Consider the following 27,731-nt stretch of genomic DNA (forward strand, 5'->3'; position numbering starts at 1 on the left):
GAGAGAGGGGAGGAGCAGAGGGGGTACAACTGGGCAGAGAGAGGGGGGGAGCAGAGGGGGTACAACTGGGCAGAGAGAGGGGGGGAGCAGAGGGGGTACAACTGGGCAGAGAGAGGGGGGCCGAGCAGAGGGGGTACAACTGGGCAGAGAGAGAGGGGGAGCAGAGGGGGTACAACTGGGCAGAGAGAGGGGGGCCGAGCAGAGGGGGTACAACTGGGCAGAGAGAGGGGGGAGCAGAGGGGGTACAACTGGGCAGAGAGAGAGGGGGGAGCAGAGGGGGTACAACTGGGCAGAGAGAGGGGGGAGCAGAGGGGGACAACTGGGCAGAGAGAGGGGGGCCGAGCAGAGGGGGTACAACTGGGCAGAGAGAGGGGGGAGCAGAGGGGGACAACTGGGCAGAGAGAGGGGGGAGCAGAGGGGGTACAACTGGGCAGAGAGAGGGGGGCCGAGCACAGGGGGACAACTGGGCAGAGAGAGGGGGGCCGAGCAGAGGGGGTACAACTGGGCAGAGAGAGGGGGGAGCAGAGGGGGTACAACTGGGCAGAGAGAGAGGGGGGAGCAGAGGGGGTACAACTGGGCAGAGAGAGGGGGGAGCAGAGGGGGTACAACTGGGCAGAGAGAGGGGGGAGCAGAGGGGGTACAATTGGGCAGAGAGGGGGGGGGAGCAGAGGGGGTACAACTGGGCAGAGAGAGGGGGGGTGGGGGGAGCAGAGGGGGTACAACTGGGCAGAGAGAGGGGGGGTGGGGGCAGAGAGGGGGACAACTGGGCAGAGAGAGGGGGGGGGGGCAGAGGGGGTACAACTGGGCAGAGAGAGAGGGGGAGCAGAGGGGTACCACTGGGCAGAGAGGGGGACAACTGGGCAGAGAGAGAGGGGGAGCAGAGGGGTACCACTGGGCAGAGAGGGGGACAACTGGGCAGAAAGAGAGAAAAAGAGCCCCTGCTCATTTGGAAAGAGGACCGGCTAGGAGGTCAGGGGTCAGAGACGGGGGAGTCAGGATGTTAGATATGAAACCTGTCTCTCATGCTTTTCAGAACTTTATTTAACTTGTATGTCTCTGACATTAACGTTGATCTGACTGTTCAGTACAGGTCTAGTCTGTGTGTGTGTGTGTGTGTGTGTGTGTGTGTGTGTGTGTGTGTGTGTGTGTGTGGTGTCTGGTGGTGTGTATGTGTGTGTGGTGTGTGTGTGTGGTGTGCAGTGGTGTGTATGTGTGTGTGTGGTGGTGTGTATGGTGTCTGGTGGTGTGTATGTGTGTATGTCTGTGTATGTATGTATGTGTGTGTGGTGTGCGGTGGTGTGTGTGTTTATGTGTGTGTGTCTGCTCACATGGGAGGAGGCTGTGCTGGTCAGGGGGGCTGTGGCAGTAAGGGGAGTGGGAGGGGCTAGTGAGGGTGTCGGCTGCTGCAACTCAGAGTTAGCGCCACCCATAGCAACAGGTCCCGCCCCTGATGACACGTCACCACTGGAGAATGCACCTACAAAGAGAGACATCATCATCATCATCATCACTATGATCATTTTTCATAACCATGGAAGTAAAGTCCTCATTGTCTGGTGTATATACGTCTGCAGGACAGTAGTGATTGATGCCATGAATGAGTGGGCTTGATCAAATCAGAGCAATAACAAGCATTCCTACACAGGCATTCAGCATGTATACACATATTAAACACACACAAACACAACCAAAAATATTACACACACACTAAAGACACACACACATACATATTAAAGACACAGAAACAAACGCATATTAAACACACACACAGTATGTGGAGGACAGTCCTGCAGCTGACCCAGAATAACAGGAAGAAATCTGATGACTCACACATTCTTCTATCACAACACACAGCTTTTCATACAGGGTTGAAGACCGGAGAGGCCCAATACATATTCATGTGACTCCATCACATGTCCTTCTAGTTCTCTGTTTGTTGCTGCTGCTATTTCATTGATTTTATATACATACACACACACAGAGCGCGCTCGCACACACACACACACACACACACACACACACACACACACACACACACACACACACACACACACACACACACACACACACACACACACACGGGATAAACTCTGCCCCTGCCCCTTAGTGACCCCTGGGATGGTGGTGGAGGTGGGGGGAGAAGAAGAAAGAGAGAGAGAGAGAGGCCCCCCTCACCCCACAAAAGGCTGAATGGCTGTGGGCAGCACACATTCACAAGAGGAACAAGAGTGCTTTGTGCCTGAGAGAGAGGGGGGGGGGGGAGATCACATACTGCATAAACTGCTAGACTACTCCTCAAATCATACCATCATCGACACAACACAGCTCCTAACTTACAAGATTGTTGAAGACAATCCACTTTTTATATACCGATAAGGTCATATAAGATGATGGTCTAATACCATTCAATAACAGAATTCTTTACCAGATATTAATGTTTAAATAAGACAACTGACTACATTAAGCTACATTATTTGATGCTACCTTGAATGTGTGGGTATTAAGTAGTTGTTGGGGAATTGTTAGATTACTTGTTAGATATTACTGCACTGTAGGGAACTAGAAGCACAAGCATTTTGCTACACTCGCATTAACATCTGCTAACCATGTGTATGTGACCATTAACATCTGCTAACCATGTGAATGTGACCATTAACATCTGCTAACCATGTGTATGTGACCATTAACATCTGCTAACCATGTGTATGTGACCATTAACATCTGCTAACCATGTGAATGTGACCATTAACATCTGCTAACCATGTGTATGTGACCATTAACATCTGCTAACCATGTGTATGTGACCATTAAAATCTGCTAACCATGTGAATGTGACCATTAACATCTGCTAACCATGTGAATGTGACCATTAACATCTGCTAACCATGTGAATGTGACCATTAACATCTGCTAACCATGTGAATGTGACCATTAACATCTGCTAACCATGTGAATGTGACCATTAACATCTGCTAACCATGTGAATGTGACCATTAACATCTGCTAACCATGTGAATGTGACCATTAACATCTGCTAACCATGTGTATGTGACCATTAACATCTGCTAACCATGTGTATGTGACCATTAACATCTGCTAACCATGTGTATGTGACCATTAACATCTGCTAACCATGTGTATGTGACCATTAACATCTGCTAACCATGTGTATGTGACCATTCACATCTGTTAACCATGTTGTATGTGACCATTAACATCTGCTAACCATGTGTATGTGACCATTAACATCTGCTAACCATGTGTATGTGACCATTAACATCTGCTAACCATGTGTATGTGACCATTAACATCTGCTAACCATGTGTATGTGACCATTAACATCTGCTAACCATGTGTATGTGACCATTAACATCTGCTAACCATGTGTATGTGACCATTAACATCTGCTAACCATGTGTATGTGACCATTAACATCTGCTAACCATGTGTATGTGACCATTAACATCTGCTAACCATGTGAATGTGACCATTAACATCTGCTAACCAGGTGTATGTGACCATTAACATCTGCTAACCATGTGAATGTGACCAATAAAATGTGATTTGAATTATAAGGCAAAATGTAGATGTGTGAAAATAGACATACCCAAAAGTAATTATTTTTCATGAGGTGGTCATAAACAATAACTGGTAATGCTGCATAGTTCTAGAAAGATCTGGAACTCACCTTTCTGGAAGAAAATAAAAAAGCGATAAAATGTAGTCACTTTTGAGGATACAAGCTAAAGTACATAGTACAAATATTATAAAAATATGAAAATGCATAGAATTGTTTTCCTATTCAACAAAAGTGGGGCAATAGGGCTTGAAATTACTAAAATGCTTTCTAAATATAAGTGTAAAATAAATACTGTATGATCATACTTAGTGACAATAATATAGTGGCACCATTTCATATAACTGACAACATCGACTTTTCTGCCAGACACCATTCAAATGTTTACAGACTCGTTACAACTTCAACTTTAAGCACGAAGTGATTTCGTCCGTCTGTGACCAAGAGAAAGTGGCCTTTATTGAAATGATTAAAAAAAAAATCTGTTTAGAGCTATAAATCCCATTTGAGATCACAGCGAAATGAAACTACTATTGTTGCTTCCGCTAGATTCTCCCGATTCATATGCGCTATTGCAAGCGGCACAGGAAATCCTTTCTTTGTCTGGATAGGCCAGAAAATGTAACGTGTTGCTCCCTATGCAAAACACTGATTTCCTGTGTCTGTGAAACACAACAGTGCTTGCAATAGCGCATATGAAAATCGGGACAACCACCGCTTTTAGTAAGTTTAAGGCGTTTGACGTTGCACCGTTCACAGTGCGCGCTGTACACAGAAATATTAGTGGGAACCGGTCCTATATAGAGGACTAAACATCGAAGAGGTTATTAAACGAGCAATCTGAAGTTAACGCTCTACAGATATGACATTATTATAAGTCTTGTCATTGAAAATACTAAATGTATTGGCACATTGCTACCTGTCCCCAACTTATTGGTCCACCTACACATATCCATCCCAAAGCTAGGCTCCAGTACTACTGCCTGAACGGTGGGGCTACATTTCTCATGTCTACACAGGAACACATGTAGCTAATACGCTTTTATGGCCTCTAGTGAATCATCAACAACACATAAGAAAGGATGGCTGGGGGATGTGTGAGTGTGTGGGGGGGGGGGGGGGGGGGGGGCAGTCGCATTAGCTCAGCTACATCGGTGTAGGACTGTCCAATTGGGAATCAATCAAAAGTGATCAATAAGGACTTAACAACATCACCCCCCCCATCCATCCTCCTCAGGCCAGGGACCCACCACGTCTAAGCCTGTGGGGGGCTCACCCGGAGAGATGTAGTAGGTTTAGAGAGGGTAAACCAGGAGAGATGTACTAGGTTTAGAGAGGGTAAACCAGGAGAGATGTAGTAGGTTTAGAGAGGGTAAACCAGGAGAGATGTACTAGGTTTAGAGAGGGTAAACCAGGAGAGATGTACTAGGTTTAGAGAGGGTAAACCAGGAGAGAATACTACACTGAACAGCAGCCAACATATCAGACGGCTGGAGCCCTGCCTGTAAAACATGAAGCCTACTTTAACCCAAGCTGCCCTCCCGATGACATTAACCAGCACTGATTAACCCCCCACTCCGACACACCCCGTATTATCAAACATTAACCCAGCCAAGATATAACCCCCATTTAGCCCCCAACCATCACACAACAATCTGTCAGATTAACTATCTATCTGTCAGCGGGAACGGCAGGAGACAGGATGGAGGGATGAGATTAACGACAAGAATCTCCATTACCGCCCCACATTAACCCCCAGCTAAATATTTACAGTACACACACACACACACACACACACACACACACACACACACACACACACACACACACACACACACACACACACACACACACCCCCCCCCCCCCCCCCCTTCAGAAAGCATTCACACCCCTGGACTTTTCCACCTTTTGTCTTGTTACAGCCTGAATTTAAAATGGATTAAATTGAGATTTTTTGGTCACTGGCCACACAATACCCCATAATGTCAAAGGGAGGTTTTCCAATGCCTCACAAAGGGCACCTATTGGTAGATGGGTCAACATTTTAAAAAGCTTACCATGAATATCCCTTTGAGCATAGTGAAGTTATTAATTACACTTTGGATGGTGTATCAATACACCCAGTCACTATAAAGATACAGGCGTCCTTCCTAACTCCACTCAGGGATTTCACCATGAGGCCAATGGTGACTAAAACAGTTTGAGTTTAATGGCTGTGGTAGGAAAAAAACTGAAGATGGATCAACAACATTGTAATCACTCCACAATACTAACCTAATTGACAGAGTGAGAAGAAAGAAGCCTGTACAGAATCCAAATATTCCAAAACGTGCATCCTTTTTTTGCAAAAAGGCACTAAAGTAATCCAGCAAAAAATTTGGCAAAGCAATTAACTTTTTGTCCTGAATACAAAGTGTTATGTTTGGGTCAAATCCAATACAGCACATTACTGAGTACCACTCTCCATATTTTGAAGCATAGTGGTGGCTGCATCATGTTATGGGTATGATTGTAATCGTTAAGGAATGGGAAGTTTTTCAGGATAAAAAAAAAGAACAAGGAATGGAGCTAACCACAGGCAAAATCCTAGAGGTTCATTCTGCTTTTCACCAGACACTGGGAGATGAATTCACCTTTCAGCAGGACAATAACCTAAAACACAAGGCTAAGTCTACACTGGAGTTGCTTACCAAGAAGACAGTGAATGTTCCTGAGTGGCTGAGTTACAGTTTTGACTTAAATCTGCTTGGAAATCTATGGTAAGACCTGAAAATGGTTGTCTAGCAATGATCAACAACCAATTTGGCAGAGCTTTAACATTTTGAAAATAATAATGGGCAAATGTTGCACAATCCAGGTGTGGAAAACTCTTAAGAGACTTACCCAGAAAGACTCACAGCTGTAATAGCTGCTAAAGGTGATTCTAACATGTATTGACTCAGGGGTGTGAATACTTATGCAAATGAGATATTTTCTTTGTTTTCATTTAAATAACTCCTAGCTGGAGGGGTGCTCTCATCTCATCTACCAACATAGACAGGGCTCTAACTCCTCTAGCCCCACAATGAAATAGGGTGCAGGCCAGGCAGCAGGCTGTTAGCCAACCTGCCAGCTTAGTGGAGTCTGCCAATAGCACAGTCAGTGTAGTCAGCTCAGCCATACCCATTGAGACTGTGTCTGTGCCTCGACCTAGGTTGGGCAAAACTAAACATGGCGGTGTTCGCCTTAGCAATCTTATTAGGATAAAGACCTCCTCCATTCCTGCCATCATTGAAAGAGATCGTGATACCTCACATCTCAAAATAGGGTTACTTAATGTTAGATCCCTCACTTCAAAGGCAGTCATAGTCAATGAACTAATCACTGATCATAATCTTGATGTGATTGGCCTGACTGAAACATGGCTTAAGCCTGATGAATTTACTGTGTTAAATGAGGCCTCACCTCCTGGTTACACTAGTGACCATATCCCCCGTGCATCCCGCAAAGGCGGAGGTGTTGCTAACATTTACGATAGCAAATTTCAATTTACAAAAAAAAAAAAATGGCGTTTTCGTCTTTTGAGCTTCTAGTCATGAAATCTATGCAGCCTACTCAATCACTTTTTATAGCTACTGTTTACAGGCCTCCTGGGCCATATACAGCGTTCCTCTCTGAGTTTCCTGAATTCCTATCAGACCTTGTAGTCATAGCAGATCATATTCTAATTTTTGGTGATTTTAATATTCACATGGAGAAGTCCACAGACCCACTCCAAAAGTCTTTCGGAGCCATTATCGACTCAGTGGGTTTTGTCCAACATGTCTCTGGACCTACTCACTGCCACAGTCATACTCTGGACCTAGTTTTGTCCCATGGAATAAATGTTGTAGATCTTAATGTTTTTCCACATAATCCTGGACTATCGGACCACCATTTTATTACGTTTGCAATCGCAACAAATAATCTGCTCAGACCCCAACCAAGGAGCATCAAAAGTCGTGCTATAAATTCTCAGACAACACAAAAATTCCTTGATGCCCTTCCAGACTCCTTCTGCCTACCCAAGGACGTCAGAGGACAAAAATCAGTTAACCACCTAACTGAGGAACTCAATTTAACCTTGCGCAATACCCTAGATGCAGTTGCACCCCTAAAAACGAAAAACATTTGTCATAAGAAACTAGCTCCCTGGTATACAGAAAATACCCGAGCTTTGAAGCAAGCTTCCAGGAAATTGGAACGGAAATGGCGCCACACCAAACTGGAAGTCTTCCGACTAGCTTGGAAAGACAGTACCGTGCAGTACCGAAGAGCCCTCACTGCTGCTCGCTCATCCTACTTTTCCAACTTAATCGAGGAAAATAAGAACAATCCAAAATTTATTTTTGATACTGTTGCGAAACTAACTAAAAAGCAGCATTCCCCAAGAGAGGATGGCTTTCACTTCAGCAGTAATAAATTCATGAACTTCTTTGAGGAAAAGATCATGACCATTAGAAAGCAAATTACGGACTCCTCTTTGAATCTGCGTATTCCTCCAGGGCTTAGCTGTCCTGGATCTGCACAGCTCTGCGAGGGCCTGGGATCGGGAGAGACACTTAAGTGTTTTAGTACTATATCTCTTGACACAATGATGAAAATAATCATGGCCTCTAAACCTTCAAGCTGCATACTGGATCCTATTCCTACTAAACTGCTGAAGGAGCTGCTTCCTGTGCTTGGCCCTCCTATGTTGAACATAATAAACAGCTCTCTATCCACCGGATGTGTACCAAACTCACTAAAAGTGGCAGTGATAAAGCCTCTCTTGAAAAAGCCAAACCTTGACCCGGAAAATATAAAAAACTATCGGCCTATATCGAATCTTCCATTCCTCTCAAAGATTTTAGAAAAAGCTGTTGCACAGCAACTCACTGCCTTTCTGAAGACAAATAATGTATACGAAATGCTTCAGTCTGGTTTTAGACCCCATCATAGCACTGAGACTGCACTTGTGAAGGTGGTAAATGACCTTTTAATGGCGTCAGACCGAGGCTCTGCATCTGTCCTCGTGCTACTAGACCTTAGTGCTGCCTTTGACACCATCGATCACCACATTCTTTTGGAGAGACTGGAAACCCAAATTGGTCTACACGGACAAGTTCTGGCCTGGTTTAGATCTTACCTGTCGGAAAGATATCAGTTTGTCTCTGTGAATGGTCTGTCCTCTGACAAATCAACTGTACATTTCGGTGTTCCTCAAGGTTCCGTTTTAGGACCACTATTGTTTTCACTATATATTTTACCTCTTGGGGATGTTATTCGAAAACATAATGTTAACTTTCACTGCTATGCGGATGACACACAGCTGTACATTTCAATGAAACATGGTGAAGCCCCAAAATTGCCCTCGCTAGAAGCCTGTGTTTCAGACATAAGGAAGTGGATGGCTGAAAACTTTCTACTTTTAAACTCGGACAAAACAGAGATGCTTGTTCTAGGTCCCAAGAAACAAAGAGATCTTCTGTTAAATCTGACAATTCATCTTGATGGTTGTAAAGTCGTCTCAAATAAAACTGTGAAGGACCTCGGCGTTACTCTTGACCCTGATCTCTCTTTTGACGAACATATCAAGACTGTTTCAAGGACAGCTTTTTTCCATCTACGTAACATTGCAAAAATCAGAAATTTTCTGTCCAAAAATGATGCAGAAAAATTAATCCATGCATTTGTTACTTCTAGGTTAGACTACTGCAATGCTCTACTTTCCGGCTACCCGGATAAAGCACTAAATAAACTTCAGTTAGTGCTAAATACGGCTGCTAGAATCCTGACTAGAACCAAGAAATTTGATCATATTACTCCAGTGCTAGCTTCCCTACACTGGCTTCCTGTTAAGGCAAGGGCTGATTTCAAGGTTTTACTGTTAACCTATAAAGCGTTACATGGGCTTGCTCCTACCTATCTTTCCGAGTTGGTCCTGCCGTACATACCAATACGTACGCTACGGTCACAAGACGCAGGCCTCCTAATTGTCCCTAGAATTTCTAAGCAAACAGCGGGAGGCAGGGCTTTCTCCTATAGATCTCCATTTTTATGGAACAGTCTGCCTACCCATGTGAGAGACGCAGACTCGGTCTCAACCTTTAAGTCTTTACTGAAGACTTATCTCTTCAGTAGGTCATATGATTGAGTGTAGCCTGGCCCAGGAGTGTGAAGGTGAACGGAAAGGCTCTGGAGCAACGAACCGCCCTTGCTGTCTCTGCCAGGCCGGTTCCCCTCTCTCCACTGGGATTCTCTGCCTCTAACCCTGTTACAGGGGCTGAGTCACTGGCTTGCTGGTGCTCTTTCATGCCGTCCCTAGGAGGGGTGCGTCACTTGAGTGGGTTGAGTTACTGACGTGATCTTCCTGTCTGGGTTGGCGCCCCCCCTTGGTTTGTGCTGTGGTGGAGACCTTTGTGGGCTATACTCGGCCTTGTCTCAGGATTGTAAGTTGGTGGTTGAGGATTTCCCTCTAGTGGTGCGGGGGCTGTGCTTTGGCAAAGTGGGTGGGGTTATATCCTTCCTATTTGGCCCTGTCCGGGGGTTTCTTCGGATGGGGCCACAGTGTCTCCTGACCGCTCCTGTCTCAGCCTCCAGTATTTATGCTGCAGTAGTTTGTGTCGGGGGGCTAGGGTCAGTTGGTTACCTGGAGTACTTCTCCTGTCTTATCCAGTGTCCTGTGTGAATTTAAGTATGCTCTCTCTAATTCTCTCGTTCTCTCTTTCTCTCTGAGAACCTGAGCCCTAGGACCATACGTCAGGACTACCGGGCATGATGACACCTTGCTGTCCCCAGTCCGCCTGGCCTTGCTGCTATTCCAGTTTCAACTGTTCTGCCTGTGGTTACGGAACCCCTACCTGTCCCAGACCTGCTGTTTTCAACTCTTAATGATCGGCTATGAAAAGCCAACTGAGATTTATTCCTGATTATTATTTGACCATGCTTGTCATTTATGAACATTTTGAAAATCTTGGCTCTCTCTAATTTTCTCCTTCTCTCTTTCTTTCTCTCGGAGGACCTGAGCCCTAGGACCATACGTCGGGACTACCGGCCGTGGTGACTCCTTGCTGTCCCCAGTCCGCCTGGCCTTGCTGCTATTCCAGTTTCAACTGTTCTGCCTGCGGTCATGGAACCCCTACCTGTCCCAGACCTGCTGTTTTCAACTCTTAATGATCGGCTATGAAAAGCCAACAGATTTATTCCTGATTATTATTTGACCATGCTTGTCATTTATGGAAATTTTGAAAATCTTGGCTCTCTCTAATTTTCTCCTTCTCTCTTTCTTTCTCTCGGAGGACCTGGGCCCTAGGACCATGCGTCGGGACTGCCGCCCGTGGTGACTCCTTGCTGTCCCCAGTCCGCCTGGCCTTGCTGCTATTCCAGTTTCAGCTGTTCTGCCTGCGGTTATGGAACCGCCACCTGTCCCAGACCTGTTGTTTTTCAACTCTTGATGATCGGCTATGAAAAGCCAACTGAAAATTATTCATGATTATTATTTGACCATGCTTGTCACTTATGAACATTTTTGAACATCTTGGCATAGTTCTGTTATAATCTCCACCCGGCACAGCCAGAAGAGGACTGGCCACCCCTCATAGCCTGGTTCCTCTCTAGGTTTCTTCCTAGGTTTTGGCCTTTCTAGGGAGTTTTTCCTAGCCACCGTGCTTCTACACCTGCATTACTAGCTGTTTGGGGTTTTAGGCTGGGTGTCTGTACAGCACTTCGAGATATTAGCTGATGTACGAAGGGCTATATAAAATAAAATTGATTGATTGATTGATTGAAATAAATATATTAATAAAAATAATTCAAAAAACACATTTTCACTGTCATTATGGGGTATATTATGTGTAAGTGGGTGAGAAATAAACTCAATTGAATCCATTTTGAAATCAGGCTGTAACAACAAAATGTGGAATAAGTCAAACATGGAGAGAGCCTACAGAACAGGGGAGAGGCAAGATAGAAAGAGAGAGGAGGGTAAAGGAAGGAATGAGAGAGGCATGGATAAGAGGGAGGAGAGAAAAGAAGGAGAGAACGAGAGAGAGAGAGAAATGAAGGGAGCAAATATAGTGAGGAATAGAGAGGGAGAAAGAGAAACAGAGAGAGGGAAAGAGAGAAAGACAGAAAGAGAGAGAGCGTAAGAGAAAAAAAGAGAAAGAGATAAGGATGCAAATAGACATGTCCTGCAGCAGAAGGGAATAGACATGTCCTGCAGCAGAAGGGAATAGACATGTCCTGCAGCAGAAGGGAATAGACATGTCCTGCAGCAGAAGGGAATAGACATGTCCTGCAGCAGAAGGGAATAGACATGTCCTGCAGCAGAAGGGAATAGACATGTCCTACAGCAGAAGGGAATAGACATGTCCTGCAGCAGAAGGGAATAGACATGTCCTGCAGCAGAAGGGAATAGACATGTCCTGCAGCAGAAGGGAATAGACATGTCCTGCAGCAGAAGGGAATAGACATGTCCTGCAGCAGAAGGGAATAGACATGTCCTGCAGCAGAAGGGAATAGACATGTCCTGCAGCAGAAGGGAATAGACATGTCCTGCAGCAGAAGGGAATAGACATGTCCTGCAGCAGAAGGGAATAGACATGTCCTGCAGCAGAAGGGAATAGACATGTCCTGCAGCAGAAGGGAATAGACATGTCCTGCAGCAGAAGGGAATAGACATGTCCTACAGCAGAAGGGAATAGACATGTCCTGCAGCAGAATGGAATAGACATGTCCTGCAGCAGAAGGGAATAGACATGTCCTGCAGCAGAAGGGAATAGACATGTCCTGCAGCAGAAGGGAATAGACATGCCCTGCAGCAGAAGGGAATAGACATGTCCTACAGCAGAAGGGAATAGACATGTCCTGCAGCAGAAGGGAATAGACATGTCCTGCAGCAGAAGGGAATAGACATGTCCTGCAGCAGAAGGGAATAGACATGTCCTGCAGCAGAAGGGAACAGACATGTCCTACAGCAGAAGGGAATAGACATGCCCTGCAGCAGAAGGGAATAGACATGTCCTGCAGCAGAAGGGAATAGACATGTCCTGCAGTAGAAGGGAATAGACATGTCCTGCAGCAGAAGGGAATAGACATGCCCTGCAGCAGAAGGGAATAGACATGTCCTACAGCAGAAGGGAATAGACATGTCCTGCAGCAGAAGGGCATAGACATGTCCTGCAGTAGAAGGGAATAGACATGTCCTGCAGTAGAAGGGAATAGACATGCCCTGCAGCAGAAGGGAATAGACATGTCCTGCAGCAGAAGGGAATAGACATGTCCTGCAGTAGAAGGGAATAGACATGTCCTGCAGTAGAAGGGAATAGACATGTCCTACAGCAGAAGGGAATAGACATGTCCTGCAGCAGAAGGGAATAGACATGTCCTGCAGCAGAAGGGAATAGACATGTCCTGCAGCAGAAGGGAATAGACATGTCCTGCAGCAGAAGGGAATAGACATGTCCTGCAGCAGAAGGGAATAGACATGTCCTGCAGCAGAAGGGAATAGACATTTCTTGCAGCAGAAGGGAATAGACATGTCCTGCAGCAGAAGGGAATAGACATGTCCTGCAGCAGAAGGGAATAGACATGTCCTGCAGCAGAAGGGAATAGACATGTCCTGCAGCAGAAGGGAATAGACATGTCCTGCAGCAGAAGGGAATAGACATGTCCTGCAGCAGAAGGGAATAGACATGTCCTGCAGCAGAAGGGAATAGACATGTCCTGCAGCAGAAGGGAATAGACATGTCCTGCAGCAGAAGGGAATAGACATGTCCTGCAGCAGAAGGGAATAGACATGTCCTGCAGCAGAAGGGAATAGACATGTCCTGCAGCAGAAGGGAATAGACATGTCCTGCAGCAGAAGGGAATAGACATTTCTTGCAGCAGAAGGGAATAGACATGTCCTGCAGCAGAAGGGAATAGACATGTCCTGCAGCAGAAGGGAATAGACATGTCCTGCAGCAGAAGGGAATAGACATGTCCTGCAGCAGAAGGGAATAGACATGTCCTGCAGCAGAAGGGAATAGACATGTCCTACAGCAGAAGGGAATAGACATGCCCTGCAGCAGAAGGGAACTCCAAAGCATTGACACGGTTGCCAAAAAACAGAACACAAGATGAAACGAGACAGAGAGCACCACACACACACACACACACACACACACACACACACACACACACACACACACACACACACACACACACACACACACACACACACTCCAGCAGGGTTCACAGCACTCTAACCTTCCCCTCCTCTCCAATAGGGAGAGTCTACTACAACAGCCTCTAATTGCCTGTTCAACCCTTAGGCAGCTCTCGCCCATTAGGCAGCTCTCGCCCATTTAGCCCTGTACTGCTTTATGGCAAGTCATCAGTCTCCACCACAGCATTACACGGCTGCTGATACAAAATATGCTTTAATAGAAAGAGCAATGAAAGACAGAGTGAGGAAAGTGGTTGTGTGTGTGGATCCTACCGATCCCAGAAGGAGTAGAGGTGACTCCATCAATCTGCACACTGCCGTTCCTCAGTAAGGAAGGAGACTTCTGGATCCCACTGCTGACACCTCCTCTCTCTCCTCCACCGGGCCGGCCTGGCAGAGCGCTGGTAGAGGAGGGGGAAGGAGAGGAGGATGAGGTGGAGGAGAGAGAAGAGGACGATGAGGGGAGAGGTAGCGGTGCTGTGTGGTGCTCAGCTCCGTCTGTAGCCATGCCGTCAGGAGCATTGAAGCAGGGTCCATATCGGTTCCTCCAGTTTCCTCTCTTCTTCTTTCCCTTCACTCCTTCTTCTCCTACTTCTCCCCCCATCCCTGGCCCAGAGGAGGAGGAGGCAGCAGAGGAAGAGGAGGATGATGAGGAGCGTTTGTAGCCGGCCGTGGCAGCAACGTTCCCCGTTGGCTCGCTGTGAGAGTTCTCGTACAGTTTACCGCCGGCTACGCCACCGCTGGCAGGAAGCGACATCATGGAACCGAAGGTGCTGAGCGACGCCATGCCCTCCGAGGACGTGAGCTCACTGGGCTTCACTAGGCAACGGCTGAACGAGGGCGGGGAGAAGGAGTCCCCGCCTCCAGAGCGCAGCAACGGATCAGAGAAGCCCAGAAAGTCAGAGGTGGGAGGAGTCACGGTGGAGGACGTCTTATTTGACAGCAGGAGGGCTGGAGAGAGAGGAGAAGCTGTTTGGAGACTTAATATACACACCCACACACACACCCTCTGGCACTGCCAGACACATGGAAGCACCAGTAACAGATAACATAGTTATTTTTGCTCTCTCTCTCTTTCCCTCAAATAGTAATCTCCTTGTTCCTCAGTCTCTAGTTGGACTGGGAGAATCTCTAATAGTCATCTCTAGTTGGACTGGGAGAATCTCTAATAGTCATCTCCTTGTTCCTCAGTCTCTAGTTGGACTGGGAGAATCTCTAATAGTCATCTCTAGTTGGACTGGGAGAATCTCTAATAGTCATCTCCTTGTTCCTCGGTCTCTAGTTGGACTGGGAGAATCTCTAATAGTCATCTCTAGTTGGACTGGGAGAATCTCTAATAGTCATCTCCTTGTTCCTCAGTCTCTAGTTGGACTGGGAGAATCTCTAATAGTCATCTCCTTGTTCCTCAGTCTCTAGTTGGACTGGGAGAATCTCTAATAGTCATCTCCTTGTTCCTCAGTCTCTAGTTGGACTGGGAGAATCTCTAATAGTCATCTCCTTGTTCCTCAGTCTCTAGTTGGACTGGGAGAATCTCTAATAGTCATCTCCTTGTTCCTCAGTCTCTAGTTGGACTGGGAGAATCTCTAATAGTCATCTCCTTGTTCCTCAGTCTCTAGTTGGACTGGGAGAATCTCTAATAGTCATCTCCTTGTTCCTCAGTCTCTAGTTGGACTGGGAGAATCTCTAATAGTCATCTCCTTGTTCCTCAGTCTCTAGTTGGACTGGGAGAATCTCTAATAGTCATCTCCTTGTTCCTCAGTCTCTAGTTGGACTGGGAGAATCTCTAATAGTCATCTCCTTGTTCCTCAGTCTCTAGTTGGACTGGGAGAATCTCTAATAGTCATCTCCTTGTTCCTCAGTCTCTAGTTGGACTGGGAGAATCTCTAATAGTCATCTCCTTGTTCCTCAGTCTCTAGTTGGACTGGGAGAATCTCTAATAGTCATCTCCTTGTTCCTCAGTCTCTAGTTGGACTGGGAGAATCTCTAATAGTCATCTCCTTGTTCCTCAGTCTCTAGTTGGACTGGGAGAATCTCTAATAGTCATCTCCTTGTTCCTCAGTCTCTAGTTGGACTGGGAGAATCTCTAATAGTCATCTCCTTGTTCCTCGGTCTCTAGTTGGACTGGGAGAATCTCTAATAGTCATCTCCTTGTTCCTCAGTCCCTAGTTGGACTGGGAGAATCTCTAATAGTCATCTCCTTGTTCCTCAGTCCCTAGTTGGACTGGGAGAATCTCTAATAGTCATCTCCTTGTTCCTCAGTCTCTAGTTGGACTGGGAGAATCTCTAATAGTCATCTCCTTGTTCCTCAGTCTCTAGTTGGACTGGGAGAATCTCTAATAGTCATCTCCTTGTTCCTCAGTCTCTAGTTGGACTGGGAGAATCTCTAATAGTCATCTCCATGTTCCCCAGTCTCTAGTTGGACTGGGAGAATCTCCAATAGTCATCTCTAGTTGGACTGGGAGAATCTCTAATAGTCATCTCCATGTTCCTCAGTCTCTAGTTGGACTGGGAGACCCGTTTCCCACTAGATGCAACTTACAACACGTCAGACCTCCAGTTGCCCCCTCAAGGCTGAAACACACACACACGCACAAACACACGCACAAACACATAAACACACGTACAGACGTAAACAGTGTATCAAACTCACCTTGATGAAAGGTTCCAGTGGAGGAGGCGGCAGTGGAGGAGGTTGCTGTAGTGACCACAGCAGAGGGGAGGGGCTTCCCAGGTGTGAGGGACTTGCGTCCCCGCTGAACACCAATCCCATGGCTAATGCTCTTCTTGCCCTGTTTGACCTCAGACCCTTGTTTGCTCTCTGACCCCGTGGGGGGGGCATCCTTAGTACTCCCGGAGTGCACAGGCACTTCCTGGAAGTTGGCGGTGGTGAAACGGGCGGCACTGTCATCCAATCGCTTCTGCGATGAGGTGGGCAAAGAGGAGACTCCTCCTCCACCACCGCTGCTGTAGCTCTGGGAGATGGTTGAGGAGAGGAGGAGAGAGAAGAGGATGATTGGAGAGGGAGGAGAGGAAGAGTGTAGTGTAGTGTAGGAGTATAGAGGAGAGGGAGGGAAGGAGATGAGGGAAGGAGAAGAGAGGAGTGGAAAGGAGAGGAGGAGTGGAGAGGAGGAGTGGAGTGGAGAGGAAAGGAGAGGAGGAGTGGAGTGGAGAGGAAAGGAGAGGAGGAGTGGAGTGGAGAGGAAAGGAGAGGAGGAGTGGAGAAGAAAGGAAAGGAGAGAGAGGAGAAGTGGAGCATGAGAGAGGTCAGTCCAGCCATAATGCCTAACAGAGCTAGTCAATGTTCACCTCACATTAAATCCACAGAGTGAGATGGAGAGACAGAGAGAAAGAGAGGGAGAAGCAGGGCGGAAAGGAGGAGTGGGCTCACCTTGTCTGAGGTGACCATGAGAGTTGGAGCGAGGGTGGAGGAAAGCTCTAGAATCTTCTTGTGTTTGGGTTTGTGTCTCTCCCTCTCTTTGTGTTTCTGAGGAGAGAGAGAAGGGAGGGATAAGCATTACGGAAGGGCAAGAAAGTAGAGGATGAGACATATGAGTGTTTGGGTTGGGCACCTCTTATGAAAGAGAGAAAGAGAAAATGTATCTTTACTTCCCAGCCCCGGTCTGAGCTGAAAGGTTGGTTCTACCACAATGAAAATAAAATAACCACAAAGTGCTTAAGACAGAAGAGAGTTTCAAATCTCTGCCATTTAGCAGACACTTGGTTTTCTGTCTTCCTAGTGAGAGATTCTACCCAATCCACGGCCTAAACCCCTCAAAACTCAATTTACACCCTCAGTTGCACACGTACATGTAGGTACATGCACACACACACACGCAGCGGCGCAACTTTCACTGGGGACGGGGGTCATGCCCCCCCCCCAATCTGAAATTGCATTTTTGCCCCCCCCAGTTTTATCATTGCAATGTGATACAAGAACCGGCAGAGTGCTTTAGGACCACACGGACACCTCAGAGCGGGCTGACAGTAAAGGCAAGGCTTCTGGAAGGCCGGCTGGATCAGCACCGGTGAGTTGAGCATAGTTCAGTGTGTATGTTTTGCTGTCTTTCAGCGAGTTGTAAAACCAAGCAGAGCAGAGACTGGCTAATATTTAGTTGACTGATGTAGCTGGCAAGGTAACTGCCGTTTAACTTAACAGAAAAAAACGAGTGTTTATTAGCAGTGCTGAGTTAGTATTGTCACTGATATGTAAGGTTAGCTAATGTTTCATCCCCTCTCGACTGAGGTGAATGAATAAACTACACTAGCAGCTACCAGGGCCAGGTCAGCGCTAGCCTCTAGTTATCTGTCAGATAGATAGTAATAATAGCCACTTCATATCGCTAACAGCTGTTGTTTGTACGGCAATGTTTTGTAGCCTTTGTTTTGTCCCGTTTCAGAAGTAAATGATCTTGGCTAGCTTTTGCCAGTTGATCTACTGTTCGAAAGAGAGTTGGACAAAAATTGGTTAACGTAATCTATTCTTGTTGCATCAATCTCACTAGTCCTGAATCAAAACGATGAAACCATCAGCCAAACGATTTAACGTTGATATTCTGACGTTTTTTTCGGTGCAATGTTAGTTTTATTAGTCAGTATGGCAATTTAACGTTATTGTTCTGTCAGTTTCCCTCGCTAATTCCCTACTTTTCACACTGACAGTAATAAACAGCTCTAACGTTACAGGCTTTGCTGTCATGGTGCACAGAAGAGGTCTGCCCAGACCGACGTCTTCATCCCGCCCGCAACTGCTGGCTTTCTGTCCGCAAGAACTGCTCCCAAATCCAACCTCAGTCCCGCAATGTTATTTTAGGCGTATGTGACGCAGCTCACTTGTCAGCCACGGTTCCAGCAATTTTGCACCCTACAGGCAATATCAAATGCGCAAACATCATTTCAGAAATAGGTTAAATTGCCTGAGATTCTCACATGTCCCTTACATTGTAATACTGGTCTATATCAGCCAATGTGCTAGATGTAGTTTGAAGAGAGCAGAATTGGAGAGACTTGCACTTTCTCTTGAGCTATTTTTATAGCCTACCTTATAGGAGTGGGAAGATTTTCAGAGAGAAATATGGGTGATCATTAGTTAGGCCTATTTCTAGGCAATGTAGTAAACTATAGACTAATCATAGGACTATTTAGGGAGTACATTTCCTTGGAAAGATAACTGTCCCATGCTTCTCCGCCCATACACAGGCTATAACCTACTCTATTTAATTGGGATCCCACACGCACCTGATCTCACAGGTGTGGCTGCTGAACTGGAAGCAGAAAGAATGATGACCACGCTACGCTTTGCGAAGTCCTGCAGGATATAGCCAACCTTTTAGGGCTCCCGAGTGGCGCAGCAGTCCAAGGCACTACATCGCAGTGCAAGAGGCGTCACTACAGTCCCTGGTTCGAATCCAGGCTACATCACATCCGGCTGTGATTGGGAGTCCCATAGGGCGGCACACAATTGGCCACACCCAACTAGGAGAGGTAGGCTACTTAAGATGAAGCCGCGAATTTTAAGTGTGAATGACGCATTAAAAAATAAATAAAAAATACAATAGGTAGGCTAATGCATACAAAGCAGAAAGAGGACTGTTAACAAATAATCTGTGGGACAACAAAAATATTTTCATCCCAAAGTCCTCTGTCTGACCGCCAGCTCCCACCTCAGCAAGAAAAATGCAGACCGCGCCGCAATGATCTCTGTGGGGACCCTCAGGTCCCGCGGGCTGTGCATCTCTGTAGTGTAGCCCTGTAGTGCAGCCCTGTAGTGCAGCCCTGTAGTGTAGCCCTGTAGTGCAGCCCTGTAGTGCAGCCCTGTAGTGTAGCCCTGTAGTGCAACCCTGTAGTGCAGCCCTGTAGTGCAGCCCTGTAGTGCAGCCCTGTAGTGTAGCCCTGTAGTGCAGCCCTGTAGTGTAGCTCTGTAGTGTAGCCCTGTAGTGTAGCCCTGTAGTGCAGCCCTGTAGTGTAGCCCTGTAGTGTAGCCCTGTAGTGTAGCCCTGTAGTGTAGCCCTGTAGTGCAGCCCTGTAGTGTAGCCCTGTAGTGCAGCCCTGTAGTGCAGCCCTGTAGTGTAGCCCTGTAGTGCAGCCCTGTAGTGTAGCCCTGTAGTGTAGCCCTGTAGTGTAGCCCTGTAGTGCAGCCCTGTAGTGTAGCCCTGTAGTGTAGCCCTGTAGTGTAGCTCTGTAGTGCAGCCCTGTAGTGTAGCCCTGTAGTGTATCCCTGTAGTGCAGCTCTGTAGTGCAGCCCTGTAGTGTAGCCCTGTAGTGTAGCCCTGTAGTGCAGCCCTGTAGTGTAGCCCTGTAGTGCAGCCCTGTAGTGTAGCCCTGTAGTGCAGCCCTGTAGTGTAGCCCTGTAGTGCAGCCCTGTAGTGTAGCCCTGTAGTGTAGCCCTGTAGTGCAGCCCTGTAGTGTAGCTCTGTAGTGTAGCCCTGTAGTGTAGCCCTGTAGTGCAGCCCTGTAGTGTAGCCCTGTAGTGTAGCCCTGTAGTGCAGCCCTGTAGTGCAGCCCTGTAGTGTAGCCCTGTAGTGTAGCCCTGTAGTGTAGCCCTGTAGTGTAGCCCTGTAGTGCAGCCCTGTAGTGTAGCTCTGTAGTGTAGCTCTGTAGTGTAGCTCTGTAGTGTAGCCCTGTAGTGCAGCCCTGTAGTGTAGCCCTGTAGTGTAGCCCTGTAGTGCAGCCCTGTAGTGCAGCCCTGTAGTGTAGCCCTGTAGTGCAGCCCTGTAGTGCAGCCCTGTAGTGCAGCCCTGTAGTGTAGCCCTGTAGTGCAGCCCTGTAGTGCAGCCCTGTAGTGCAGCCCTGTAGTGTAGCCCTGTAGTGCAGCTCTGTAGTGCAGCCCTGTAGTGTAGCCCTGTAGTGTAGCCCTGTAGTGCAGCCCTGTAGTGTAGCCCTGTAGTGCAGCCCTGTAGTGCAGCCCTGTAGTGCAGCCCTGTAGTGTAGCCCTGTAGTGCAGCCCTGTAGTGCAGCCCTGTAGTGTAGCCCTGTAGTGCAGCCCTGTAGTGTAGCCCTGTAGTGTAGCCCTGTAGTGCAGCCCTGTAGTGTAGCTCTGTAGTGTAGCCCTGTAGTGTAGCCCTGTAGTGCAGCCCTGTAGTGTAGCCCTGTAGTGCAGCCCTGTAGTGCAGCCCTGTAGTGCAGCCCTGTAGTGCAGCCCTGTAGTGTAGCCCTGTAGTGTAGCCCTGTAGTGTAGCCCTGTAGTGCAGCCCTGTAGTGTAGCTCTGTAGTGTAGCTCTGTAGTGTAGCTCTGTAGTGTAGCCCTGTAGTGCAGCCCTGTAGTGTAGCCCTGTAGTGCAGCCCTGTAGTGCAGCCCTGTAGTGCAGCCCTGTAGTGTAGCCCTGTAGTGCAGCCCTGTAGTGTAGCCCTGTAGTGCAGCCCTGTAGTGCAGCCCTGTAGTGCAGCCCTGTAGTGCAGCCCTGTAGTGCAGCCCTGTAGTGCAGCCAGTACTATGCACTATGCTCATGTCTTAGCAGGATCAGATGGTGACAGGGATCCCAGCAGCGTCAGACAGCCTGGGAAGACCAGTCTACGGAGCTCAGCTGAATTTTGCAGTAGGCCTATATTAACAATATCAGTGGATGATACAAAGTTACATCTTGAGTTGATGGGTAATCTACAGTAGCTACAGGACAGCAGGTTAAACCTACAGTAGCTACAGGACAGCAGGTTAAACCTACAGTAGCTACAGGACAGCAGGTTAAATCTACAGTATCTACAGGACAGCAGGTTAAACCTACAGTAGCTACAGGACAGCAGGTTAAATATACAGTAGCTACAGGACAGCAGGTTAAATCTACAGTAGCTACAGGACAGCAGGTTAAATCTACAGTAGCTACAGGACAGCAGGTTAAATCTACAGTAGCTACAGGACAGCAGGTTAAATCTACAGTAGCTACAGGACAGCAGGTTAAATCTACAGTAGCTACAGGACAGCAGGTTAAATCTGCAGTAGCTACAGGACAGCAGGTTAAACCTGCAGTAGCTACAGGACAGCAGGTTAAACCTGCAGTAGCTACAGGACAGCAGGTTAAATCTACAGTAGCTACAGGACAGCAGGTTAAATCTACAGTAGCTACAGGACAGCAGGTTAAATCTACAGTAGCTACAGGACAGCAGGTTAAATCTACAGTAGCTACAGGACAGCAGGTTAAATCTACAGTAGCTACAGGACAGCAGGTTAAATCTACAGTAGCTACAGGACAGCAGGTTAAATCTACAGTAGCTACAGGACAGCAGGTTAAATCTACAGTCTGGGATCTGGGAATAATGGTCACTTCAATTATTGAACCATTGATTCCATCCATGGATAATATAATATATAAATGTACACCAAGGTAATGCCTCATTTTAGGAGGATCAGATGGTGACAAGGGTCTCAGCAGGGACATGCAGCCAGGGAAGACCAGTCTGTGACAGAGGTGAGGCAAATTTTTTCAGATACACTGTATTCTCTCTGTGAGGCAAACACTGGACAGATGCTATTTTAAGGCAGTCTGACAAACCTCCAAAGTTGATTTCCAAACTGTATCAAGGGATGATAGAGGCTTTTTCCCCTCGATGACAAAACATGTAAAACTAGGACAAAAAGACTTCACAACAGTTTTTACCCCCAAGCCATAAGACTCCTGAACAGGTAATCAAATGGCTACCCAGACTATTTGCATTGTGTGCCCCCTCCCTCCCAACCACTCTTTTACGCTGCTGCTACTCTCTGTTTATCATATATGCATAGTCACTTTAACTATACATTCATGTACATACTACGTCAATTAGCCCAACCAACCAGTGCTCCCTCACATTGGCTAACCGTGCTATCTGCATTGTGTCCCGCCACCCGCCACCCACCAACCCCTCTTTACGCTACTGCTACTCTCTGTTCATCATATATGCATAGTCACTTTAACCATATCTACATGTACATACTACCTCAATCAGCCTGACTAACCGGTGTCTGTATGTAGCCTCACTACTGTTATAGCCTCGCTACTGTAGATAGCCTGTCTTTTTACTGTTGTTTTATTTCTTTACTTACCTATTGTTTTTGCACTATTGGTTAGAGCCTGTAAGTAAGCATTTCACTGTAAGGTCTAGACCTGTTGTATTCGGCGCACGTGACAAATTAACTTTGATATGTGAGGAAGACCTGGTAGAAGCTACTGACGATGATGAATAGATACAGATGTTAGAATGCCCAGTCATGTTCATATCATCTCAGAAATAAACTAATGCAGTTTAAGACCATCCATAGAACGTTCTATGAGCGAGTGAAACTGAATATCATTACTCAGAAATGTCATTCCTCGGCTAGAACGGTCGGTCAACAAAACAAAGGAGATGATTGTGGACTTCAGGAAACAGCAGAGGGAGCACCCCCCTATCCACATCGACGGGACAGTAGTGGAGAAGGTGGAAAGTTTTAAGTTCCTCGGTGTACACATCACGGACAAACTGAATTGGTCCACCCACACAGACAGCGTTGTGAAGAAGGCGCAGCAGCGCCTCTTCAACCTCAGGAGGCTGAAGAAATTCGGCTTGTCACCAAAAGCACTCACAAACTTCTACAGATGCACAATCGAGAGCATCCTGTCGGGCTGTATCACCGCCTGGTACAGCAACTGCTCCGCCCACAACCGTAAGGCTCTCCAGAGGGTAGTGAGGTCTGCAGAACGCATCACCGGGGGCAAACTACCTGCCCTCCAGGACACCTACACCACCCGATGTCACAGGAAGGCCATAAAGATCATCAAGGACAACAACCACCCAAGCCACTGCCTGTTCACCCCGCTATCATCCAGAAGGCGAGGTCAGTACAGGTGCATCAAAGCAGGGACCGAGAGACTGAAAAACAGCTTCTATCTCAAGGCCATCAGACTGTTAAACAGCCACCACTAACATTTAGCGGCCGCTGCCAACATACTGACTCAACTCCAGCCACTTTAAAAATGGGAATTGATGGAAATTATGTAAAAATGTACCACTAGCCACTTTAAACAATGCCACTTAATATAATGTTTACATACCCTACATTACCCATCTCATATGTATATACTGTACTCTATATCATCTACTGCATCTTGCCATCTTTATGTAATACATGTACCACTAGCCACTTTAAACTATGCCACTTTATGTTTACATACCCTACAGTACTCATCTCATATGTATATACCGTACTCTATACCATCTACTGCATCTGCCATGCCGTTCTGTACCACCACTCATTCATATATCTTTATGTACATATTCTTTATCCCTTTACACTTGTGTGTGTGTGTAAGGTAGTAGTTGTGGAATTGTTAGGTTAGATTACTTGTTGGTTATTACTGCATTGTCGGAACTAGAAGCACAAGCATTTCGCTACACTCGCATTAACATCTGCTAACCATGTGTATGTGACTAATAAAAATTTGATTTGATTTAGAAGTGTAAAACAAAAGGGGACATATTTGCATATGTTATGGTCTCGTGAAGGCTGGCTGAATTCTAGCAAATAATATGTTATATTATCTCAGCACGTCTACAGATTCTCCCTGTTTTTGTTTGCTTGAAAATGTTGATACTGGAGACTGTTATCAGAAGAAACTTTGTAACCTACCATTTATAGCAGCTATGAAATGGGGTGCCATTAATTGTAAGGCTGGTTATCCTCCCACAATGTCAAGTTATGTATCACTAGATTTGATTTATTACCAGATTAAAGGTAACCTAGGTGACTTTCATAAGGTCTGGATGCGTTATATGGAATACAGTATGACTAAAGTAGTCTGTATTGAAAACATGCCCATGTCAAGGGAGATACCTATTTAGGCAATCCCAAGCTGCTAGGCTGCTCAGTCCTGGCCCTGGGGGTCTGCTGTTGACCTAACACACCTGAATAATGAATGTTTCACTAAGATCCTAAAGCTGAGTGGGGTGTGTTGGGAAAGGGGAATCATAGTCATTTGTACAACTGAATGCATTCAACTGAAATGTGTCTTCCGTATTTAACCCAACTCTTCTGAATCAGAGAGGTGCCTAAAGTCGACATCCACGTCATCACCGCCCGGGGAACAGTGGGTTAACTGCCTTGCTGAGGGGCAGAACGACACATTTTTACCTTGTCCCTCAGGGATTCGATCCAGCAACCTTTCGGTTACTGGCCCAAAGCTCCTACCTGCTATGCTACCTGCCGCCCCTCAACAGGGCGCTGCAGAGGGGTGGACCCCTAGTGACAGGACGGGGTGACCCAGCTATGTTGTGTGCAAGTAAAAAGAGCTCTACAGTACTATTAGTCCTATGAGAAAAATTATATGGAGGATTTGCTGTTTGTGTGTTAATGTACAGTGAAAGTCGGATGATTACACTTTAGCCAAATACATTTAAACTCAGTTTTTCACAATTCCTGACATTTAATCCTAGTAAAAATTCCCCGTCTTAGGTCAGTTAAGATCACCACTTTATTTTAAGAATGTGAAATGTCTGAATAATGAGAGAGAATTATTTATTTCAGCTTATATTTCTTTCATCACATTCCCTGTGGGTCAGAAGTTTACATACACTCAATTAGTATTTGGTAGTATTGCCTTTAAATTGTTTAACTTGGGTCAAATGTTTCAGGTAGCCTTCCACAAGATTCCCACAATTAGTTGGATGAATTTTGGCCCATTCCTCATGACAAGGCTGGTGTAACTGAGTCAGGTTTGTAGGCCTCCTTGCTCACACATGCTTTTTCAGTTCTGCCCACCAATCTTCTATAGGATTGAGGTCAGGGCTTTGTGATGGCCACTCCAATACCTGGACTTTGTTGTCCTTAAGCCATTTTGCCACAACTTTGGAAGTATGCTTGGGGTCATTGTCCCTTTGGAAGACCCATTTGCGACCAAGCTTTAACTTCCTGACTGATGTCTTCAGATGTTGCGTCAATATATCCACATAATTTTCCTACCTCATGATGCCATCTATTTTGTGAAGTGCACCAGTCCCTCCTGCAGCAAAGCACCCCCACATGATGCTGCCACTCCCGTGCTTCACGGTTGGGATGGTGTTCTTCGGCTTCCAAGCCTCCCCCTTTTTCCTCCAAACATAACGATGGTCATTATGCCCAAACAGTTCTATTTTTGTTTCATCAGACCAGAGGACATTTCTCCAAAAAGTACGATCTTTGTCCCCATGTGCAGTTGCAACCCGTAGTCTGGCTTTTTTATGGCGGTTTTAGAGCAGTGGCTTCTTCCTTGCTGAGCGGCCTTTCAAGTTATGTCGATATAGCACTTGTTTTACTGTGGATATAGATGCTTTTGTACCTGGTTCCTCCAGCATCTTCACAAGGTCCTTTGCTGTTGATCTGGGATTGATTTGCACTTTTCGCACCAAAGTACGTTAATCTCTAGGAAACAGAACGCGTCTCCTTCCTGAGTGGTGTGATGGCTGCGTGGTCCCATGGTGTTTATACTTGCGTACTATTGTTTGTACAGATGAACGTGGTACCTTCAGGCATTTGGAAATTGCTCCCAAGGATGAACCAGACTTGTGGAGGTCTACAATATTTTTTCTGAGGTCTTGGCTGATTTCTTTAGATTTTCCCAGGATGTCAAGCAAAGAGGCACTGAGTTTGAAGGTAGGCCTTGAAATACATCCACAAGTACACCTCCAATTGACTCAAATGATGTCAATTAGCCTATCAGAAGCTTCTAAAGTCATGACATAATTTTCTGGAATTTTCCAAGCTGTTTAAAGGCACAGTCAACTTAGTGTATGTACATTTCTGACCCATTGGAATTGTGATACAGTGAATTATAAGTGAAATAATCTGTCTGTAAACAATTGTTGGAAAAATGACTTGTGTCATGCACAAAGTAGATGTCCTAACCGACTTGCCATAGTTTGTTAACAAGAAATTTGTAGAGTGGTTGAAAAACGAGTTTTAATGACTACAACCTCTGTGTATGTAAACCTCCCACATCAACTGTGTATTTGAGGTGTATGTGGGATTTGAAAGTTTTGTCTTTGTTTCCAAACCTTTCCTTTGGGAATATTTTTTTTAAAGGTGTGAACTGGGAAGGAAATTGTGTTGGGAGAGAGTTTAGTTACTGACTAGACTGGTGGGGGTTGTGCATGCCGGCGGCTCGGGTTGGCTGGTCGGGTCTGGCTGAAATGTGATATAGATGTCTTAATAAAGACAGTCAAAAGTCTGTATTTTTTCAAGAGTAGTTCATTAGCTAGGCAATTGGTTAAAGGTGCAACACAATATTTATTATTGAATTACTTTTGATCTAGTTCAGTCTTATTAATCACTTAAAAATATTTAATAATGATCTCTTACCTAGCTTGATGACTGTGGGCATTTTTGCTTACTTTTTGTTCTGAATGGAGAAGACATATTGGATTGTGTAAAAATGCAGGAAATGTGGCACCCCTGCACAGACATACACACACCCTCACTCACCGCACACTCTCAGCGAACACCTCGATCACACACACACATCCGCAGTCATGTCCACGTGCACACACACACACACACACACACACACAACCTGCAGGTGTAAAAATATGCAGTGATCCTGTGAGACGGCATTGAGATTCAAACATGCTACCGACACACAGAAGCACCATGACAACCATCGGCACTCCCCCCAGCATCCCTCTATCGTTCGCTTTTCTCTTCACCAACCCTCTTCCTCAATCCCTCTGTTCTTCTCCTGTCTTTCTCTTCCCTGTATCTCCCAGTACTTCCTGTATCTCCCAGTGTGTGTCGGGGCTGGTAGCACATTGTAGCTAACTACACGTGTGTGTGTGTGTAACAAAAACTATTTGGTGTAACAAGACGTTTTCTCCATGGCGCTCAGGGGCTGCGGTACATTGCAGTTATCATTGCAACAATTATCACCTGGGTGATGTTTTTCTAGACGCACTGGAGCTCCTAAATTAAAACTTCAGGTCACACAGTAAAATATTTTGGCAGATATGCAAGAAAATGATCCCACTGTAGAG

At 46.2% G+C, this 27,731-nt stretch overlaps 1 protein-coding gene across 10 annotated transcripts in view; it reads right to left on the bottom strand.

Annotated features, from left to right (window-relative positions):
* Positions 1-27,731, bottom strand: part of LOC139531562 (protein AF-10-like) — a 92,843-nt gene that overhangs the window by 15,400 nt on the left and 49,712 nt on the right. For all 10 annotated transcript variants that reach the window (XR_011666391.1, XM_071328117.1, XM_071328120.1 and 7 more), the window contains 4 exons: positions 17,173-17,268; positions 16,435-16,756; positions 14,058-14,735; positions 1,329-1,477 (listed from right to left, as the gene is read on the bottom strand). Coding sequence is in view for 9 of the 10 variants with exons in the window: in XM_071328117.1 (XP_071184218.1) it covers positions 1,329-1,477; positions 14,058-14,735; positions 16,435-16,756; positions 17,173-17,268 (1,245 nt within the window). In the remaining variant the exon portion in view is untranslated. The remainder of the gene's footprint in view (positions 1-1,328; positions 1,478-14,057; positions 14,736-16,434; positions 16,757-17,172; positions 17,269-27,731) is intronic.

The sequence above is a fragment of the Salvelinus alpinus genome, chromosome 10 (genome assembly GCF_045679555.1).
Source record: "Salvelinus alpinus chromosome 10, SLU_Salpinus.1, whole genome shotgun sequence".
In the NCBI taxonomy this organism is placed as follows: domain Eukaryota; kingdom Metazoa; phylum Chordata; class Actinopteri; order Salmoniformes; family Salmonidae; genus Salvelinus; species Salvelinus alpinus.